General features: G+C 40.8%; 1 protein-coding gene across 2 annotated transcripts; it reads left to right on the top strand.

Annotated features, from left to right (window-relative positions):
• The first annotated feature begins 7,821 nt into the window (after positions 1-7,821).
• Positions 7,822-14,660, top strand: LOC111286249 (citrate synthase, mitochondrial). Of its 2 annotated transcripts, none has more exons than XM_089762633.1 (20): positions 7,822-7,966; positions 8,224-8,408; positions 8,500-8,562; positions 8,951-8,992; positions 9,271-9,336; positions 9,488-9,553; positions 9,673-9,786; positions 9,883-9,946; positions 10,022-10,104; positions 10,452-10,501; positions 10,590-10,667; positions 11,221-11,349; positions 11,515-11,557; positions 11,707-11,793; positions 12,644-12,745; positions 13,212-13,319; positions 13,421-13,471; positions 13,919-13,992; positions 14,125-14,176; positions 14,264-14,660. In XM_089762633.1, exons 2-20 carry the CDS (start codon positions 8,358-8,360, stop codon positions 14,360-14,362), a joined length of 1,422 nt encoding a protein of 473 aa, XP_089618759.1. In that variant the 5' UTR covers positions 7,822-7,966; positions 8,224-8,357; the 3' UTR covers positions 14,363-14,660. The 2 variants fall into 2 exon arrangements, with proteins under 2 accessions (XP_089618759.1, XP_022731863.2); XM_022876128.2 differs by having other exon boundaries at positions 8,352-8,408.
• Positions 14,661-15,190: the final 530 nt, after the last annotated feature.

The following is a 15,190-nucleotide window of genomic DNA, read 5'->3' on the forward strand; positions in this document are numbered from 1 at the left end:
GGCATCCCAAAGCGACGTTGCTAGCCAACAACCAAAGGCCCAGGAGCATGGGCGAGGAAGAGGCAAGAAAGCTGGTTCTAGAGATATCTGGTCTACCATGGACGGTAGGCTGGCCAAGGTGGAGGTGACCATAGGCGACATGGGGGAGAAGCTGGAGGAAGTAGAGACTCACATTGCATCGCTAGACTCCATGGGGAAGGAGATCCAAAGTGAGCTAGCAGCTGCTCTCAACAATGGACTGGATGAGATCACCCGAAAGAATGAATCCTTGGAGGCGGAAGTACTGACTTTGCGCGATGGCATGGAGGCCATGCGCCAACGGATGAAGGAGCTTACCAATGAGCTCGTTACTTGCAAGACTGCCATTGGGAATGGCATGTTTGCTGGAGTGTCCAGATCCATATTGGATGTCCCTAAGCCTAAGGAGTTTAAGGGGACTAGGGCGGCCAAGGAAATAGACAATTACCTTTGGGGTATGGAGCAGTACTTCCAGGCCATGGGCATGCAAGACGAGACGATAAAGGTAAGCACCGCTGCTATGTATCTCACTGATGTAGCCTTATTGTGGTGGAAGCGCAGGTGTGATGATGTCAGGCATGGGAACGCCAAGATTGGAACCTGGACAGAGTTTCAAAAGGAGTTCAGAGAACAATTTTACCCGGAGTATGCCGATGATGAGGCACGGGCAAAGTTACGCAGGTTGAGCCAGTAAGGGAACATAAGAGAGTATGTTCAAAAATTCTCTGAACTGATGCTACAAATCTCGGATCTAGGTGAGAAGGACGCATTCTTTGCTTTCATGGATGGGCTGAAGCCGTGGGTGAAGCATGAGCTACAAAGGAGAGGAGTTCATGACTTGGCTAAAGCCATGACTACTGTCGAGGCCTTGATAAAGTTCAAGCCTCTGAACAAGTTCGAGTCTTCCAAGCCCAAGGGTAAGGGCAGGGACGATAGGGACCGAAAGAAGCAGTCCAATGGGAAGGACCGTGACCGGGAGTCCAAGGATGAAGACCGAAACCGTTCAACCAAGGATGGCGAGAGGAAGCCATCAGCAGGCAAGTGGAAAGCAAAGGGGGACCGAGAGCCACTAGCATGTTACTTATGTGGAGGGAGCCACATAGCACGCAATTGCCCACAGAAGGGCAAGCTGGCTGCTGTAGACAAGAAGTCTGACGAGGAGCCAGAGTCAGGGGCAGCAAAGCTTGGGTCGTTGGTGCTCAATGCTGTCCAGAGTAAGGGGAGCCGCAAGCCAAAGGGCTTGATGTTTACGGATCTGATGGTTACGGGTCAGAAGATGAGCGCACTGGTGGACACAGGATCCTCACATCTTTTTATTTCAGGTGATGGAGCCCGGAAGCTAGGACTGAAGGTGCAGAAAGGGACTGGTACCATTAAGACGGTGAACTTCAAGGAAGTTCCAGCCATTGGAGTAGCACGGGGAGTGGAGTTACAGCTTGGAGACTGGAAAGGCAAGGAGACCATTGAGGTAATATTCCTTGACGACTATGAGTTTGTGATTGGGTTGGATTTCCTTGTTCGGATTAACGCCCTCTTTGTGCCTTTTGTCGATTGTGTTTGCATCTTGGATGCACGGTGCCAATGCCTAGTACCATTGAGGAGAGTGTCTGGAGTTGGGTCACGGGTGGTGTCAGCCATCCAATTTGCCAAGGCGGTAAGCAGACAAGAAGACGCCTTCTTGGCAGCCCTGAAATATGATGAGCCAAGGGAGAAGGAGACCGAGTCACCCTTGGAGATGCTAAAGGTGCTGAAGACCTTTAGTGATGTGATGCTCGCAAAGCTACCTAGCAAGCTACCACCTAAGAGGGAGGTGGACCACAAGATCGAGTTGGTGTCCGAGGCCAAGCCACAAGCCAGAGCCCCTTACCGAATGTCTCCATCAGAGTTGGAGGAGTTGAGGAAGCAGCTCAAAGAGTTAGTTGATGCTGGCTATATCAGGCCATCGAAAGCACCCTATGGTGTACCGATTTTATTCCAGCGCAAGCATGATGGGTCGTTGCGGTTGTGCATAGACTACCGGGCTTTGAACAAGCTGACCATCAAGAACAAGTACCCCATCCCACTCATTGCGGACTTGTTCGATCAACTTGGAAGCGCAAGGTGGTTCACCAAGTTGGATTTGAGGTCAGGCTACTATCAAGTCAGGATCACGGAGGGAGATGAGCAAAAGACAGCATATGTCACTCGGTATGGTTCGTATGAGTTCTTGGTGATGCCTTTCGGACTCACGAATGCCCCAGCAACATTCTGCACCCTTATGAACAAGGTACTTCAGTCATTCCTTGATCGGTTTGTTGTGGTTTATTTGGATGACATTGTGATCTACAACCAGACTTTGGGAGAGCATGTAGACCACTTGAGACAGGTGTTCGAGGTGTTGCGGGCGCACAAGCTGTTTGTCAAGAGGGAGAAGTGCTCATTCGCCCAGCAGAAGATCCCGTTCCTTGGCCACATAGTGGGAGGTGGCAGGATACGCATGGATGAAGGCAAGATAGACGCCATCATGGAGTGGCAACCGCCAGCCAAGGTCACTGACTTGAGATCGTTCCTTGGGCTGGTTAACTACTACAGGCGCTTCATCAAGGGTCACTCAGCAATAGCCACGCCATTGACTGACTTACTCAAGAAAGGGAGAGCATGGGAGTGGAGCGCAGGGTGCCAGGAAGCCTTTGACAGGTTGAAACGGGCTGTGACCGAGGAGCCGGTCTTGGCCTTGCCAGACCATGCCAAACCGTATGAGATGCATACGGATGCATCAGACTTTGCCATAGGGGGCGTGTTGATGCAAGAGGGACGTCCAGTCGCGTTTGAGAGCAGAAAGCTGAACGAGACTGAACGCAAGTACATGGTCCAAGAGAAGGAGATGACTGCAGTGGTGCACTGCTTGCGCATTTGACGCCATTACCTGTTGGGGTCGAGGTTCGTGGTGAGGACGGACAATGTGGCCACCAGCTACTTCCAGACGCAGAAGAAGCTGTCCCCCAAGCAGGCGAGATGGCAAGATTTTCTTACGAAATTTGATTTTCAGATGGAGTACAAGACGGGACGGGCAAACCTAGTGGCAGACGCCCTGAGCAGGAAGGCTAACCTTGCTGCCATTAGCCAACCAGAGGGGTCACTGTTACCGCGTATCAAGGAGGGACTTGCGCATGATCCTATAGCCAAGGCTTTGATGGAGTACGCCCAGCAAGGTAAGACTAGGTCGTTTTGGTTGCAGGATGGCTTGCTGTAAACCAGGGGCAGTAGACTGTTTGTGCCGCAGCACGGAAAGCTCCGCAAGGAAGTTTTGCAAGAGTGTCATGATTCAAGGTGGGCTGGACACCCAGGAGTGAGCCGCACCTTGGCGCTGATCGAGGACCGATACTACTGGCCGCACATGAGAGACGATGTGGAGGCCTATGTGAAGACTTGTCTTGTGTACCAACAGGACAAGGTGGAGCTCAAGAAACCAGGGGGTCTCTTGGAGCCAGTGCCAGTGCCAGAGCGACCATGGGAGAGTGTTTCTCTGGACTTTATAGTCGGTCTACCCAAAGCAGAGGGGTTTGGAAGCATCATGGTAGTGGTGGACAGGTTTTCCAAGTATGGAATTTTCATTCCAGCAACCAAGGAGTGCCCAGCCGAGGAGGCAGCTCGATTGTTCCTGAAGAACATGGTGAAGTACTGAGGAGTGCCGAGGACCATTGTTAGTGATCGAGACGGGCGTTTCACGGGCAAGTTCTGGACTGAGTTGTTCAAGCTGTTGGGGTCAGACTTGAACTTTTTCACCAGCATGCATCCGCAGACCGATGGGCAGACAGAACGTGTGAACGGACTATTGGAGGTATACCTCAGGCACTATGTGAGTGCCACGCAAAGGGACTGGCCAAAGCTACTGGATATTGCGCAGTTTTCCTACAACTTGCAAAGGAGCGAGGCAACGAACCAGAGCCCATTTGAGGTTGTGACAGGGCAACAACCACTAACACCCGGTTCGATTGCTGCAGGTTATACAGGGTCGAATCCAGCAGCATACAAGTTTGCCAAGGCATGGCAGGAGTAAACTGACTTTGCCAGAGTTTGTCTACACAAGACGGCCAAGAGGTCGAAAAAGTGGGCAGACCAGAAGAGGTGGGATGTGCAGTTCTAGGTTGGAGACTTGGTGTTGGTGAAGCTGCATCCCATTGTGCGCCATAGGGGGCTGCACAAAGGCCTAGTCCGGAGGTATGAGGGACCTTTTCGAGTAGTCAAGAGGGTAGGCGAGGTTGCCTACAAGCTGGATATGCCACCCAAGCCGAGAGTACACCCGGTGTTCCATGTAAGCATGCTCAAGCCGTTCCATGAGGATGAGGGAGATCCAAGACGGGCAGAGTCAAAGCGTGCGCCATTGGGAGCAAGGGCCTCATATGAGAAAGAGGTCCACAGCATTATAGCTGACTGGGAGGTGAGACGAAAGAATTATCAGCCAAGACAATAGTACTTGGTGTGCTGGAAGGGACTTCTAGACAGTGAGGCGAGCTGGGAACCAGCAGAGGACTTATGGCAGTTCGGGGACCAGATCAGGCAGTACCATGCAAAAGACGCAACGAGGGCATTGCGCAATCAGGTGGGGGAGAATGTCACGCCCTGGGCGAGCGCCAGGCACATCAGGCAGACCAGCAGGCGAGCCAGAGGCTGAGGCCCGCAGACCAGGCGTGCTGGCAGGTATCAGTGCGCAAAGCCTAGCAAACAAGCTCCAAACGCCCGCCCGACTTGCAGGCCAGCCCATGAGACCAAGGCCTGTCATACAAGCTGCCCGCACCACATCCAGAAGGGCCCAAGGTGCTGGATACGCAAGGGAAGCTTCTGGAACCAGGCAGGATCAGCATCAGCATCAGCATCCTGGCAGATTTGGTTGACCCTGAAAATTAGGAGCCAGCATCTTGATTGATTGTAATCCCATGATTTTAGCCTTTATTCTAGGGATTTGCCATTAAGTTGTAGCTGGAGCCTCAACTATAAATAGAGGGCTGCTCCACCCTCATTTGTACACCATCAAACACTTCTGTTTCAGTGAATACAAGAGCATTTCCAGAATTATGTTTTCCTGTCCTGTTTCTCTTTAACTTGCGTAATCAGCCCTTCCCATTGTTCTAGTGCCCGCACGCTTGTGTTTTAGGCTGACTTAGGCATAAAGGAGGAGATTCCAAGCCTAAGGCCGCACGGATTCTGAGTCTAAGATTGGAGCCCGTGACAATTGGTATCAGAGCAAGTTCGATTCTGCGTGTTTGTGTTGTGCAGGTTAGATCGTGATTGAGGAGATGGCATCCCAAAGCGACGTTGCTAGCCAACAATCAGAGGCCCAGGAGCATGGGCGAGGAAGAGGCAAGAAAGCTGGTTCTAGAGATTCTGAAATCATTAAATGCGATTCATATCTATTTAATAGATTTTTTTCAAGCTTTATGTAAATATTTTATCAATTATCAATTATCTCAATCGGGTCACCACTTCTTGATCTCATATATAAAATAATTAAAAAAACATATATGAGAGAAAACTCGACTACACTCTAAACTTTTCTTCCATTGAAGCTTCCTCCATACATTTCACTGTTTTTATTTCTTTCCTTCCTTTCTTGTCTAAAATACAATATTAATTTAAACGTCGAAACGTATTTCAAAATAACAACTCTAATGCCTTTGTCTATGTTCTTTGGCAGCAAGTTTTAGTTGTATTCCCTCTAATCTCACTTCACGTCCTTCTAATTAAGATAACCCAAAAACACGATGAACAAACACAAAGCTGGGAAACTCGTTTGCTAAACATATAATCTCTTATGCCATCAAACTTTCTATATTTTTATTGGAAATTAATTCAACATTTCCATCAGGTTGGTTCAGAATGCGTAAATTACTATAATTTATAACCATTCGTACATGTACAAAATATAAGGATTAAGGTTAAATTTGTTTAGTTTTATGACTGTAATTCAATTTTATGGACTTTGGCCATCTACTTTATTTTTGTTGATTTTTGGACAAAAAAGTAATGGATTTCAATGAAATTTACCCTTTGTCGTAAGGGAAAATTTTGTTTCTTCAATGAAGATGTTTAGGAAATGACACAATAACTTTATTTTACGGCGCATGGCACAAAAACCAAGAAGAAAACATTAAACTTCTGGCATAAATATAATGCAAGAATTCCGGGTGTTAAGATCAAACTCAATGCTGTTAGCAACTTTCAATCCGATAACAGATTTAAGCAAACTCAATAACAGCAATATTTATTTTCAGACATATTCCAAGAAAGGGAATTTTATTTTCCCGTGCATACTTTGCTGCAAGATTTTTCCCTTGCACCCATCTGTCACTAAATCCTCCAGGAACAAGAACACCATCTGCACTCTGAAGATAGAAGCCAGTTAGAGGACTATCAGAGACCATTCGAAGCAAAGAACGTTAACCAGTCATTCCAAGGCAATAAACAACTAAAAAATACAGAACTTTAACAACTTGCGTGCAGCTTTATAAGCATCAAGGTTGATCTGTCAACGAAATATTTTCATCAAGAAGTAAAGAGCAATACATAATATGTTAAAAGGATTTTAAAACCAATTTGACATCTATTTCAGTCATGTGTTCGAGGTCACTAGCAGGAAACCAGTGCACAACAAGTGAAGGAACATATTATTATACTTCACAATGAAATCACTTACTCTCTGTCTCAGTAGCAAAGGAATGTGAACGTTGGGAACATCATAAAGAGAGATAGTATCTTTTGTCTAGAGCAAGTATTTTCAATTAACTACATTTTTTCAACCACATAAATGAACATTCAACACATACACAAATGAAACCTTTCTCCGTTTAATTATACCAACCGAGACATGGCAAAATTGAGAGAGTTTCTCCTTCACATTGTCATCAAGTACCTGTAAAAGGGGATCCGTATTCAGAACCTAAAGCAAACAGAACAGAGCATCCGTGAGTTTATGTCTAACAGGGTGATAGTGATAGACTTTAAACCCATATCCATAAACCCTAAATTCTAAATCCTAATCCCTATACCTTAGAACCCAACTCATATACACTAACCCCTGCAGCATAAATCATAACCCCAAACCAATGTGGCTGATGATCCTCTTAGACCAGTTACTGATCATCGCTTTAGTAACCAAATGCGAGCATTTTGTCGGCAGATTCCTCCTTTTGTTCCTTAGCCTACAAGCTTGATCTGTTGACCCTATTACTTTTTTGGTAATAGAAGCTTATTTTAGTAATTGTCATATGACCGTAACAAAACACAAACTTTGTTTTCCTTTCTAAGAAGATAGTTTTTGAAAAATCTTATAAATCCAACACAGGTCTAATCAATCAGTTCGGGTTAGATGGGTTAGGGTCACCCGATCTTATATCAAAATATTAATTTTACACCCATTTTAATTATACGGATACTGTGCGTCCAATTCAAAATTAATTCAAAATTTTTAATTTTTAATTTAATAGAATATTTATTAAAATATTATTTTTAATAAAAATATATTTTAATTATATATAAATGTTAATTTTTATTAAAATAAAAAATTTTAAATTAAATTATTAAATAATAATTTTATTAATATAATATAAATAAAAAATAAAAAATATATATTTATATATATGAAGACGGGTCAAAAAAAAAAAACTTGAAGTTTACCTCCCATTTGCCTCTGAATTTTCTTTTTAATTTTTCGCCTAATTGGACTTTGATTTAAAAAAAAAAAAAAAATGTACCTACAAAATCGGGTCAAAGTCGGATGTCATACTTACGAGCCGATAAAAGGGGAGGTGGTACCAAACCTTCTCTGTTTTTAAAGCATCGACGGTCGCTTTTCCTCTCCTCTCCTCAAACAAGTGTTTTTCTCTTTTCTCTCGTCTTTTCCTTTCGACGCAGAGCGAAAGGCGGCGACCTTCAACAATCTGTCGCATTCAAAAATCACGCTTTCTCTAAGGTAAATATTTAAAAATATCCAAAAATATTAGATATGATATTCTCCGTTTTGGCTTTTTCCTTTTCTTATTCCTCACTGTTCTTTTCGATCTATACTGTTACTCAACTGTTAGTATACTGGGCGTAAATACTCGTTATTCTTAGATCAGTTTATGTACTGCTACTTAGTTTGCGGAGAAATGAAGTAAAATTCTTTGAAATGATTTTGTCGGCGTTTGATCTGATATATCGTGAACATGTTATTTTTGTGAAATTTAGGCTTGATTCATTCGATATATTGGTGCTTACTGCGTTTGATTGCAAATCGGCGGTGTCGAAATCCTCACTTAGGGTTAGATTCTTCAGATGTGTTGCTTTTGTTTATTTTAAATGATTTTTTTTTGCAGTGCGCAATGGTGTTTTTAAGGGGTGTATCAGCGCTATCTAGGCTGCGGTCTCGTCTTGTAAGTTCAAATGCGACTGTGCATATACGTAATTTTGTTTATATAGGCAGTGTGCGTGATCGCTTATATATTGAATTTATTCATGCTGAAGAACCAACAATCCAGTCTCTGCGACTCTGTTAGATGGCTTCAAACGCAAAGCTCTTCGGATCTTGTAAGCTATTATTCTCTTCTCTCGCTTCTTGTTTTTCATTTATTGTTTATATTGCACTTTGAAGACACACTATTCTCTTAAAAGAAAGAGGAAAATCTTATGTTTGATCAGCAATCATTAAGAATACTTACACCACACACACACACACGCACACGCGTACACACACACACACGTATGGTGCACTATCAATGTAGTTGAGCCCCCGTTTGACAAGACAGGAGACTTCACTTGACACCTGGAAATGACTTTTTTATTTACTTTAATATTTAGTTGTATATTTGAACATGAAAAAAGGTCAATTACTACTTGATTTTCCCATTTGGTCTTTTTAGTTTTCGGTACTCACCTTTAATTATATTCACTAAACAAGTTTTTTTGGTCATTGCAGGATCTTCATTCACAGTTGAAGGAATTGATTCCAGAACAACAGGTTTGTTTTGCTAGTCTCAATGGGGTTCCATTTGTATTTTTAAGATAGCTGCAGATAGAGTTTATAGTTGAGGCACAACTAGTTAATTTATTTCCACTTTTTATTTACATCTCCATCGACAAGTTGTCAAGGGGGTCAGTGTTAAGTTTTAGTCCAATATCATAATTTTACCAAGCTGGCGCATATTCTATATCAGTATGATTCCATCAATGATTACATGGAAGATCATTGCCAATTTGGAATTTTCCTTCACTGAATGGCTTCTCACTTTTTTCCAGGAGCGCCTGAAGAAACTGAAGTCAGAGCATGGAAAAGTGCAACTTGGGAATATTACTGTTGATATGGTAAAACATTTTTTTTCTAGTGTAGCACTAGTGAAAAAGAACATTTATTTTCCATTTGTGTTTCATTTATTAATTTAAAGTTGGAAATTTTATAATTATTAAGTATATCTTTGGGCTTCTGTTTAATTGATTTTTGTACTGTGTTTGAAAGGTACTTGGCGGAATGAGAGGAATGACAGGGCTACTTTGGGAAACCTCATTACTTGACCCAGAGGAGGTATATTTCACTTATGTCCCATAATAAACAGTGATTCACCAGACTTTTATGCACAGATACTGTAATTACTGGAAAATAAATTATCTGATAGTTCTAAAAGGGTGGAGTTCTGTTTTCAGGGAATTCGCTTTAGGGGTTTGTCAATTCCTGAGTGTCAAAAGCTATTACCAGCTGCAAAGCCTGATGGAGAACCTTTACCTGAGGGTCTTTTATGGCTTCTTTTGACTGGAAAGGTGGGCGGTGGTGTATGAGGCTTCTATTAATGACAGGGTATCCTTTTTTAGCCTGTATTGCTTGACAACATACGCATTTCCTCCTTTTATCCTCAGGTGCCGAGCAAAGCTCAGGTTGATGCTTTATCTCAAGAATTGCGTGGCCGTGCTGTTGTTCCAGGTTTGTAGCTTCTGCAAAAAATATTCTTGACTCAAGCAACGCAATTCTTACTTAGATTTCTTTATTTGGTTGCAGATTATGTGTTCAAGGCCATTGATGCTCTACCTGTCTCAGCTCATCCTATGACTCAATTTGGAACTGGTGTTATGGCACTCCAGGTTGGTATATGTTCTGTTCTTATAGTCTCTTTCACATTGATTCTGTTCTGTGGTCAAACTTCTTTTAGGCTTGCATGGTTTAGGGTTTATATATTGCAATTCTGCTGTAATCAATCACTTTCCTTTCCTTATTCTCGTTCTCCTCTACTTTATAGATTCTAGAGGAGATAGACTTCTTTATCCTTGCTTTCTCTTTATAACAAACCTCATTTTTAGAAGTATTTCTAGACATAAATATAATGTTTAAAATCTATAGCGGCAATCATGGGCATTAAGAGTGGTGCAACGAACTTTAAACTTGCCTTGTTAAGTTTTTGTATATGTACCTGAACAACTTTGCCTTTCAGGTTCAAAGTGAATTTCAGAAAGCATATGAGAAGGGAATTCCAAAGTCAAAGTAAGGTCCTTCTGAGCAGTTATACTATGATAGCATAAATCAACCTTCTTGTGGTCATGCAACCATTGTGGTATTACATTGCTTTTAGGTATTGGGAGCCGACATATGAAGATGCTCTTAGTTTGATTGCTCGCGTGCCACTAGTAGCTTCATATGTTTATCAAAGGTTAGTGAAGCATATGATACCTTGTCTATAGCATAGATAAGTTGTTGGATGACTTTTGTTTGTGTGCTATAAGTGATGTGCAACAAGAGAGAGAACGAGGCTGAAAATAGTGAATATAGAGAAATCTTAGGGAAACACGGAGAAACAAAGGAAATAGAGGGGAAAGGAAAGTTGTGAGAAACAAGTGAGTGTAACTATAGATAACGAAGGGAGAGGAGATCTCATACTCAATTTTAATAAACCAAATCTCAATTAAAAATGCGCCCGCCAAGTTTATAGGTTGAGGCCATAAAACCTGAACATAAATTTACAATTCCAAATATCCCTTACCAAAATTACACGTAAGTCTAAAATTGTCCTTCATCAATGTGTTTCTTTAACATTTTTAATTTTGGCTTGGCCAATTAATAAGCATGTCATTTTAATGTTATGAACGAACAGAAGTGAGATGTGGGAGGACTTCTCTGACCACAGCTGCTTTCCTCGTAATGTTTGTTACATAAAATTCTTTTGGAGTTTCTTAAATTATGTTCCCTCGACTTTGTTTTTGAAGGATATATAAAGATGGAAAATTTATTGCTGTGGACAACTCATTGGATTATGGTGGAAATTTTTCACAAATGTTGGGATTCAATTGTCCCCAGATGCAAGAGCTCATGAGGCTTTATATCACAATTCACAGGTTTGTTTATGTTATTCTCCCATAGAGTATATGAGTTATGGGATACGTATTTTGAGTTGTGTATTTTACTTATATTTTTACCTATATGGTATTTTCTTCTAAACGTCTTTGTTTCGGCCAAATCATATGTATCACTTTAATGACGTTTTCAATAATGTGCTCCAGTGATCATGAAGGTGGAAATGTTAGCGCCCATACTGGCCACTTGGTAAGTTACTATGGTTCCTCGTATGAGGATTTTAAGTTGCTACTAATTTTTATGTTACTATGGCTTTCAAGTCCTCAAACATGTTGATAGTTCTTCCAACTTATGCTTATCTGACCAATGCTTCTTTCATATTCATGGTCTAAATTCAGGTGGGTAGTGCTCTTTCAGACCCTTATCTTTGCTTTGCAGCTGCATTGAATGGGTTAGCTGGGCCTCTCCATGGTCTGGCTAATCAGGTATTGGATCTTCCAGACTTGAGTTATCTATAATTATTGTATTTTTATTTTTCTTTAACTAGGTTTTAGCAAATATTATATGTTATTTACACTTTAGAGCAATATGCTAGCTTGCTTCTGAAGCTTATTTGTGCAATGCTTTATTCAATAATATGTAACTAAATTCTGTAAGTTGGATGGGTGTTCAAATGATTGTAATGGTTCTAAATATTCAAGTGAGTTCAAGCCCTGATTGTATCTTGGATGTTTATTGCAGCCAACTATTTGAACCAGGCAGATTAAGTTCTTGATTGATGATTGATAGTAGTGATATTGATCATTCATAAACTTCCTACGGTATTGATTATACCAATCCCATTCCAAGATGGGTCCATTATGTCTTCAATCCCATTCCACCATTTTTTATATGCACTAAGAGAAAAAAGGTGCATGATTAGGGCAATGTCCTTCTATGGCCTATAATGGTTTTTGGTTGCCTCTTTGGAATATGGTTTTTCCAAGGAGCTTTCCTTGCAATTACCTGTCGTTACATTACTTTAGAATCATAGAATCAGAGATAGTCTTCCTGCAAATGTTTGTATTTGTGTATCTTGCTACTCCATATGCAGTCATAACTTTATAAACTTATTAATCTTTGCAAAATCACTTTTGCAACTTGGCATCTGCTAATTTCCTGCAGGGAAACAATGAAGGGCTAACATAGATGGTCTCCTGATTTATTGTTTTATTGCTATCGTAATAATCATAACCCATTTAATTGAGTTAATTTACCTTCTCTGCTGTTTCTTGACCTTGTGAATCTGAACATTATGTAGAAGTCTGATTGTCTTCCTTGTTATTTTGATTGTAGGAAGTGTTGCTTTGGATCAAATCTGTGGTAGATGAGTGTGGAGAGAACATATCCAAAGAACAGCTGAAAGACTATGTCTGGAAAACACTTAACGGTGGCAAGGTATTGTCTAAAGATTATTCGAATTTAAGTTTAAGTTTACCTAATAGTTTATGGATATTCTTCTGCCTCAAATGTTTATTACAGAACCTGCCAATCTGGCTACATTTTAACTCTTGGAAGATGTGTAAATTGTCATTCCTGCTTCATGATAGTCTTTCTTTTGTGCTTCATATGATCTCCTTACTGTTATTGGACTGGGAAGGAAAGAGATACAGTGCTTTTAGAATGTTATGGTAGCTTTTGAAAATTCTATTTGTTTGTGGTCTTTTGATGCCTTTCTTTGAAGTTGTTTACTAAAATGCACTATACCTTTTGAGATACTTGGTTTTTGACTTAAGCAAAAAAGGGGTTTTAACATCCTTTGGATAATCACTATCATAATTTGTCTTTTCAATTCTTATGAGAAGCTTGATTACATTAATGTTTATTGTTGTTGTCTTAATTCAATGTACTTTTCTATTTGCAGGTTGTCCCAGGATTTGGTCATGGAGTGTTGCGCAAAACTGATCCAAGATACACGTGTCAAAGGGAGTTTGCTTTAAAGCACTTACCCGAAGATCCTCTGTTCCAGCTGGTTCTCACTCATGCCTTGACGACAGAATGTTAATGAGTGCCATTTGTTACTGTTTACACTCCTGTCTTATTGCTAAGGTGACATGATTTTCATCCTTGCAGGTTTCTAAGCTTTATGAAGTGGTGCCTCCTATTCTTACTGAGTTAGGCAAGGTAATTTTCTGACTTACATTCTTTTACCAAAGGATGTTTCAAAGAATTTGCATATGTCGCATGTTCTAATACATCACAAAGGAACAACCTTGAATGCAGTGGTAAAGCTCAGAAGACCATGTAAAGTAGTTTAATGTTTTTATTGATATAATCTGGAATCCTCACTAGCTTCCTTTGTTGATATTTGGTTGAAATGAATGGTAAATTAGGATAAGGTAATAAACCCTGGTCTCAAGGATGTTGTCTTTTAAACTTATGATTTTGAACAATTGTTATTTTTGAACTTTGATTAAATTGCATCGCCTCCCAAGTTTTCTATTTTTCGTTGAATAGTAGGATATTATTTGCTGGCTCAACTGAAACTTCAAACTGATTATTATTAGCTCAACTGATATGATGCTGAAATGGAATTTAATGCCTGCATTTGGACTTTGGGGATGCTTGTAGGTTAAAAACCCATGGCCCAATGTTGATGCACACAGTGGGGTGCTGCTGAACCATTTTGGTTTAACTGAAGCACGGTAACATATGATGCTTTTCTTTCAAATATTATGAACACATCCTTTTTTTTTTTGGAAGCATGAACAGTTGTTTGTGACCTAGTAATTCTTCATTTCTCAATAGATTAAAAGTCTTTTTAACTTGATGGGCAGATACTATACCGTTCTTTTTGGTGTATCAAGGAGTATTGGGATTTGCTCTCAGGTTTGTTTTGCTGCGAAATTTGATTTGCTTTGATGTGAACCAACAGGTGTTGCTTGAGTTTACATATATATTCTTTTCTTGGTTCAGCTAATATGGGACCGAGCACTAGGATTGCCCCTCGAAAGGCCAAAAAGTGTTACAACGGATTGGCTTGAAAATTACTGCAACAAAGCAAAAGCAACTTAAAGTTGGTGCCTATAATAATTTCTCACAACACTTGGATTGTGGAATGGTCAATGGCATAAGCTGTTTCGGTTCCTAGCTACTTGCTGGAAGAACAACTCAGTCCGAAATTTTGAATTTCAACTATGTTAATTTGGTCTTTTAATCATGACTTATTTTTTTTGGATAAGCTAGAGTTTCATTATCCAATGAACTACGGAACCTGGCACAAGATGTTCAGTTCTGTTTTAAGAACAGGCCAAAATTTACAGGTAATTACAAATAAAAGAATTAGCAAAAAATATGTCGAATAATTTGCCAATTGTGACAAAGCTTAACATTGACTCGTTCTCGTGTCTGCAATGCTTTGTTAAACTGCGGAAAGAAAGGTGGCTTGCTGCCTATACATTCTGTTGTTTCTATCCCTTCAAGTGTGGTATATAGTTGCATTACAAGCTATACGTAGAAGAACAGCTAACAGTGAAATACCTTCTATCAAGTATGGCAATCGAAGAATTGGAGAATGCCGAGGGATGTGAGAATGGAACCAGATGAGTTTTTCCATATAATTCATACGGTAATGACAGGCCGCCCATACTGCTCGTGCAAGGAATTTTAGGAGCCTATGATTGAAGACAGACATCGCTAAAATTCATGAGCTGCAAAATCTTCCTCCAACTCGAACTAGTATTTTGTGAAAGGGGAACATGCTAGAAGCTTCTTTCCTTTAGTTTATAAGCAAAAGTCCATGTCACCCACAAAGAACCTGCTTTGATAAGAATGAGCCCTCTATGCTTAAAAGTTAAAGCTTGGTTCTATTCTTTCGGGTTTTTCAAACCACTTTGAATGGCA

Source organism: Durio zibethinus, chromosome 6 (assembly GCF_047325235.1).
Source record: "Durio zibethinus cultivar Kanyao isolate XHJ-2024 chromosome 6, ASM4732523v1, whole genome shotgun sequence".
In the NCBI taxonomy this organism is placed as follows: domain Eukaryota; kingdom Viridiplantae; phylum Streptophyta; class Magnoliopsida; order Malvales; family Malvaceae; genus Durio; species Durio zibethinus.

What these genes read in the sequence shown, in the direction of transcription:
- LOC111286249 (XM_089762633.1), top strand. Translation starts at nt 8,358, where the DNA reads ATGGTGTTTTTAAGGGGTGTATCAGCGCTATCTAGGCTGCGGTCTCGT. An exon ending in TGGCCGTGCTGTTGTTCCAG is followed by an intron (nt 9,947 to 10,021) that starts GTTTGTAGCTTC and finishes ATTTGGTTGCAG; the next exon opens with ATTATGTGTTCAAGGCCATT. An exon ending in AAGATCCTCTGTTCCAGCTG is followed by an intron (nt 13,320 to 13,420) that starts GTTCTCACTCAT and finishes TCATCCTTGCAG; the next exon opens with GTTTCTAAGCTTTATGAAGT.